Source organism: Balaenoptera borealis, assembly GCF_965194805.1.
Source record: "Balaenoptera borealis genome assembly, chromosome: 9".
Lineage (NCBI taxonomy): Eukaryota > Metazoa > Chordata > Mammalia > Artiodactyla > Balaenopteridae > Balaenoptera > Balaenoptera borealis.
In genome coordinates, this window is record NC_138873.1 from 52,233,072 (window position 1) to 52,239,759 (window position 6,688).

The 6,688-nt window shown below is 38.5% G+C and overlaps 1 protein-coding gene across 5 annotated transcripts in view; it reads right to left on the bottom strand.

Annotated features, from left to right (window-relative positions):
- SOBP (sine oculis binding protein homolog) overlaps nucleotides 1-6,688 on the bottom strand; it is a 155,597-nt gene that overhangs the window by 135,484 nt on the left and 13,425 nt on the right. For all 5 annotated transcript variants that reach the window (XR_014248191.1, XM_082404733.1, XM_082404731.1 and 2 more), the window contains exons 2-3: nucleotides 6,546-6,684; nucleotides 4,574-4,759 (exon numbers count right to left, since the gene is read on the bottom strand). Coding sequence is in view for 4 of the 5 variants with exons in the window: in XM_082404733.1 (XP_082260859.1) it covers nucleotides 4,574-4,759; nucleotides 6,546-6,684 (325 nt within the window). In the remaining variant the exon portion in view is untranslated. The remainder of the gene's footprint in view (nucleotides 1-4,573; nucleotides 4,760-6,545; nucleotides 6,685-6,688) is intronic.

A 6,688-nucleotide genomic window follows, 5' to 3' on the forward strand; every position in this document is an offset into this window, starting at 1 on the left:
ACAGCTCTTCCAATCCATGCTGAAAGTCCTTTACTGGTACAACCCTCTCTGAATGAAGTCCCAAAGGATTGAACCCATATTAAAATCTCTAATATGAGAAGAATTACAGCAAGGTTACAATGTAATTAACCTGAGTTATCTTTCAAAACTCTTGCTGATATATATTCTGCCACTTCAGACTATGCTCACGCTGTGGTTTTTTAAATTAGCAAAGAAGGAGGTTTTCATATTCATTCTAACTGAAAGGATAAAGGAATGTTTGCGTAAAAAGAGAATTGGTTGATACTTTCTATTATTTTCTAATATTATTCTTATCATTATATTCTTATAGTTTTTTTTAAATGGTGACTCTATATGGCAAAACCTTATTCTGTCCACTGCAGAAAAGTCTGTGATTCTTATTTAAAGATCATGGTGATTCCCTTCATTTGCTTGGAGGGAAAAGAAACAAGTAAAAGCAGGGCTATTATTCTATGTTTATAACAAGTCTATTACCATAGTAACGACTGTGATGTCACAAACCCTACACCAAGGGCCAGATTCTGTCTCTGAGGGGGGAAGGGCAGCTTAGCCTTGGAAATCGGATGAAATTGGATGCAAATGTGTGCAGCAGAAGCAGGGTTAATGCTTGTGGTAATCACCAAGGCGCAAGAAGTTCCCCTTCTCGGAAGAAAAAGGGTGCAGGAACAGAAAACCAATCCCCCAGGCCCAGAAATAAGCTACCCCCACAGTTCTGTCTGCAGCTGTGCAAAAGGAGAGTGGAAATCCAAGCGAGTGTGGTATCACTGTGTTCCCGATCACGAGTATTCCACTGGGCCCACTGGCTGCCAAATGTGGATGGGATCCAGTGGTGAGCCTGCCTGAGCACATGGAACACTCTCTGGAACTAGTGCCTGACCAGATGGAGCCTTCTGGTACCTCGAAGCAGGAGCAACTTGCTTCATGATGGCGAGACTTTAAAACCAAGCTGGGGGTTTACCACTGCTAGGTCATCCTGGTTCACAGAACCACAGATGCTTAGAGTTAGAGAACTCATCAAGTCTCCCAAAGGATGTGGACTTGAAAAAATAACCTTTTGCAGGAACAAGTTGTATCCCTTGTCACTAAGGAATCTGAAGTAGCAGATTAATAAATACTCCTATTCTGATACAGTCTAGGGAAGTTTCGTATATATACGCTGACAAGGGAACTTTATATTAAAAAGAATATCGGATTAGGAGTCAGAAGACCTCAGTACTAGTCTTGACTCAAGTACTTAGAAGCCACCTGACCTTGAGAAAGCCATTTAACCTATCTGAGCTTCAGTTCTTTATTTAATGCTATCTCAAATGCTATTTCCCAGGGTTATTGTAAAGATCAAATTAAATAAAATAATAAAATTTGAATGAGTTTCATAACTGTAAAGGGTTTAATACAAACATAAGGTATTATTAGCATTTTCACATAGCCGGTTTCCAGTATAACAGGAATAATTTGAACGCTAATCGTTATCTTCTTTCCAGGAATCTAGAGCACACATACAATCCCCTTCTTCCCTATCCCGAGAAGTGGACACTTGCATGATACAGTCAACTCTGAATTATTCAGGGGTTGATTACCAAGGGGCCTTTTGTTCCTAGCCATCGTATGATTTATTAGTTTCCCTCAGAAATGCCCCATTAACCTATATACAGCTAGACCATTGACAGAGTGTCCCTCAACTTGATTACCTTGAATAACAACTCTGGTAAAAGTTTTAGCAAAAGGAAAAATTGAAATGATTAACTAGATGGAAGTTTTTGGATAATTTGTGGACTTTACACTTATCTATGGATAAGTACTCACATCACTGTCACAGAGGCTATGGTCATGGTCAGAGAGATTGAGACAAATCCAGACAAGATCCTAGCACTTTCCCAGTGAACAACAAAGTAGCCTGTACTATCTTCTGCATGTGCAAAAGGAATTTGAATATCAGTCATTCATTCATTTATTCAACAAACACTGGTGGACTACCTATTATGTGCCAGAGCTCACCACATACCCTGAAAACCCCACTATTTTCCTGCCCTGTCACTGTCCCTTCCTCACGATATTACACAGAGCACCTTGACAAATCTCATAGCCTGACTCTTAGAAACTCTATTCACCTTCCTGTTATTATGAGACGTTTGCCAATCTTACCCTAGTGCTAGGGTCAGCAAGCTATTGTCCCTAAGCCAAACCCTGCCTGCTGCCTTTTTTGTAAATAAAGATTTATTAGAACACAGCCACGCCCATTTGTTTATGTATTATCTATGGCTGCTTTTCTGCTACCACCGCAGAGTTCAGTAGCTGTGACAGAGACAGTAGAGCTCCAAAGCCTAAAATACTATCCGGCCCTTTACAGAAAACGTTTACTGACCCCTGCACTAGATAACATAACTAAATCAAAACTCATCTCTCCTGTAAGTTTCTGCTTAGGGAAAAATAGAGTAAACTCCTTGAAGGCAGAGAACCTTTGTGTATCTTTTTCTTGTCATATAGAACCCTGGAGTAGGATCGAGTCAAGGCTTAGAGCAGATACAGAAAATTAAACATGTGCTTCCCTACATTCTGTTTTCAACAGATGAGTGCCTTGGAGTTCCATGGAAGACAGCATAAAACCACTGGTGTTCAGTTACTCTGGCTTCTAAATCCTCAGAGTTCCTACATCTAAGACTTCCAAGGCTCAATTTTTGGCCTCTATCCTTTGCATATTTATTTCCTGATCTGATGTGGAATTAGAGTTAAATAGGAGCTGTGTGCTTGAATTCCACGTGGCTGGCTCAGCAGGAAACTCCAGGGCAGGTTTTTTGGCATGCCAAACTCATGTTAGCCTCAGCTATGCTAATTTCTGGAGCTGTTTGCTTTGCTCAAATAAATCTTAGAGGGGAATTTGCATTTGGATACACACTTTTTTTTGCACAAATTATGTGCATGATAACTCTGGGGCAGAATAAGGACTGAAAAAAAAAAGAACAAGAGGCATGGTGTTTACTGAATGGTTTTCATGTGGCAAGCACTGTGCTGGTGCTTTACATACATTTTCTCATCTCATGGCCACAACTACCCCATAAGGTGAAACTGTGATCCCCATTTTACAGATGTGGAAATCATATAACTTGTCTACACTCACACAGCTGGTAAATGACAGAGCCTGGATTTGAACACAATCTGTCTGAATGTGAAGCCTGTGTTCTTTTCACTTAGTCACACTGTTTTATTGAGACCCTCATCATCATCACCACTCACCTAAGCCACTGGACATACATTCAAACAACGAACCCTACCTTTAACAAAATTAGTCACCCTTCTCTCCAGTTGTCCTATGCAAAATATGTGTTTGACCTTTAGGAGATAAATTTGGGTCCCTCTGCACCATAAAACCAAAGGAGAATAGTGGCATTAGAAAGACAAACTTTATATGATACACAAATTATGTTAGTATTTAGTAGACAAACACGATTACAAGTGATTTTGATAGGTAAATGGATTTTAATGACATATCTGAGGCCCTCAGTATGAAAGGCCACTTTTGCTGCTAAAATGTCATAGGCCAAGCAAAAGAATGGGCCCATACCATGAAGAAAAATGTTAGTAACACTTAGAAGATGGTACAAATATATCTATAATATAAGCCGAGGAATTTATATCTACAAATATCTTGACTATTTATGGAAACATAACCAAACACCTATCTTCCTTAAAAAAAATACAAGCATTAACTTTAGTGAGTTATGATAAGTACTGCTATCAGAACTCAGTATTTATCATTGTTCAACTCAACATACAGAAAAATAACCAGTGTAGCAATTAAGCATTCTAGCATTAATTCTGACGTTTTACAGCAAGCCAGATACAATATAACTGAACTTCTTTCTCTGTGTGGAGCATAAGTGTAACCTAGCTTGCAATACAACATCATGCTCAGCCCATTGCCATCTAGCTTAACACACTGCCATCTAATTTTCTGGAAATATAAAAGAACTGATTACATTTTCATGCAAATGAAATTCAGATCTCCATTTTTTTAAAGCTCTCAAAGAGAGCTTTGCACAAATTAGAAAGAACTCTGTATGAGATGGGCAACCTAGGTTGTTTCTTAAGTGGATTTATAAGAAGGCACGCTGGGGAACAAGCCTGCCACACACACTTTACAAATTGCCCCTTCCTTCGCAAAACCCACAGAGGAGACATGGTCCTCACTGCACCACCACCCAGCTCAACCATGGTTCCTTTTTTTCTTGCTAACCAGGCAGTATATATCTTATTTTTTAAATTAGTTCATCCTTTTTTATTTTAAACAGATGATTTCAGAGAAGGAAAATAACTTTTTTTTGTAGCCAGGGGTAGGAAAAATTTATTGTCAGTTGAAAGTTGACAGCCTAAGCAATAGTAGATTGGCTTAACAAAACAATACTACTTTAAATAACACATGCACTAACATTTCTTAGCTGCAAAGTCCCTAAAACAGTCTTTTCCAAAATTAACTTAAGCATTTAATAATTATCATAGGACGGTTAAAACAATTTTCTATCAATCATTATCACTGGAAACCCCAGTATTGACTTACCTGCCGGCGGCTTTATGAAAGGTGGCGGAATTAAAGGTACAATAATGGGCACATTGCCATGATCCTTTGACCCTGCAGGTGAGTCACTGAGTCCATTTCCTGTGGCAAGCCCTGAATAGCCTGTGCTTATATTGTAGGGTGAAATAACACTGTCCTCAGGTAATTTTGGTTTTGGCAAAGAATTTTCTGTAAAAGAAGAAAATCACATTCAATATGACGAAAGGGCTTACAACCACATCTTCTCAAGTAAAATGGCTATGGAATAAAAATTTTTTCTTGCAAATCTTTAAACACTTTACCAGAAGTCCACAGACCATCCTGGACCTTTTCAGTTGTGTTACCATAAATTTCCAAAGGGCTCCTTTATAATTTGCTCCACTATGATAGCTAACATCTCAACTGTACTGTGGTGATGAATTTTAGCACTGTAAAAGCCCATAGAATATTGAGAGGCAATTAACCCTTTCCACATACAAAGTGATATACAGCAGACATCGCTCTCTGGCTACCAGGGGAGAAGCTTAAAAAGTGCCCCCGTAGCACTGTAACCAGGTCCCACTGTATTGTAAACTTGAGTGATAATATAATCAAAAGAACCAATGAGAAAGAAGCTGATGATTAGGAAAAAACTGTTGTTTCACAGGGTAGACCCATTAAATTAACCCATTAATACCCATTAAAAATTAACAAAAATGATCATAAAGAAAACCTATAATGATATGAACTTTGTGAATTTTATCCTTGCATGTGAATCATTAAAAACAACAACAACAACACTCAACCACAGAAAACAACTTTTTCCCTCCAATAGCATATCCTGGCACTCTCTCCATGTTCCCCAGAGGTAAAGATTATTACCTAGACCAAGTGTTAAACGAGCTATTAGTTTACAGAATATAAACTCATGACTTGCATTTTTCGTTTACAGTGAAATTGATGATACTATCTCTGTAACATGATGTGTACAATTTCATACCAAGCTTAACATAAAATTTGTCACATACGTTCAATTCCACATGCCTGCAGGACAGCTCATTTACATTTCATTGCTTGGCATACAAGAAGGGAAAGCACTATCTTAGAGACTGGAAATAAAATGCATGAACAGGTAGTTTATGCCAATAGATATTGAATGCAATGAAAATACTGATCAAATTGCCAATTATATCACACAATTAGTTTTAGTCACATTTTATTAAAGTTCCCCAAATGGATTGCTTCTTCACATACTCCTTTTCTTTGACAAACAAACACTCTATCCAAATTTAGGTTCATAAATTCAGTATGCAGATCAACACCCACCAATGGTTCTAGACTTCATGAAATATCAGGCACTGCTACCCACCGGGAGAATCAGTGTTATTTCAACTCCACCAACCTTCTAATTTCTACTCTTTGGCTGGGCTTTGATGATCATTCTTATGGAATTATATAGGACCCAACCATCTACTACTCTCTTACTCTTCTTCTTACCCTATCCAAGGCTGTGTGGATGAGGCAAGGGTGAAAACTTCAAACAGAAAACAGAAATAGGGCTTTCCTTTAGAATTCCCACCCAAAAGGGGAGGAGGAGAAATTACCAAACTAACCATGATTGTCTCTTACAGTCTGAAAATCTAAACCTAACATTTCACTTAACAGAAAGCACCAGTCCTTAACAATTGATATATCGAAGGACTCAGGAAACTAGAAATTAGCCAACACTGTCCCTTTCTATCAATTTGTGGGCAGGACCACAGTGCTTAGCTAGCCCTTGTCTAGCTAACTCTCCCATTGCTGGATGGAGATTAAGCTGTGTCTATTTTTGTTTTATGTTGTGCTCTTATATTCTGCAGAATTCTGCTTATGGGGATGTCCATTTAAATCAACCATTGGCATCATGAACAAAAGGAGTCCCAGAGCAACTCAATTCCGGCAGGTTGAGATAGTTAATCCTTGTTTGCATGAACAAAAGGACATTGAATGTCATTACCTTTGAGAACAGAAATGTGCTGCCGGCTCTCTCCATCTGTAGGATAGTTTCTAAATTCAATATCTTCACCATCTTTCAATTCAACCTTATCATAGCCATACCAGCCAAGAAGTTCATTCATGGTGTTTTCTGCAAAGTTCTGA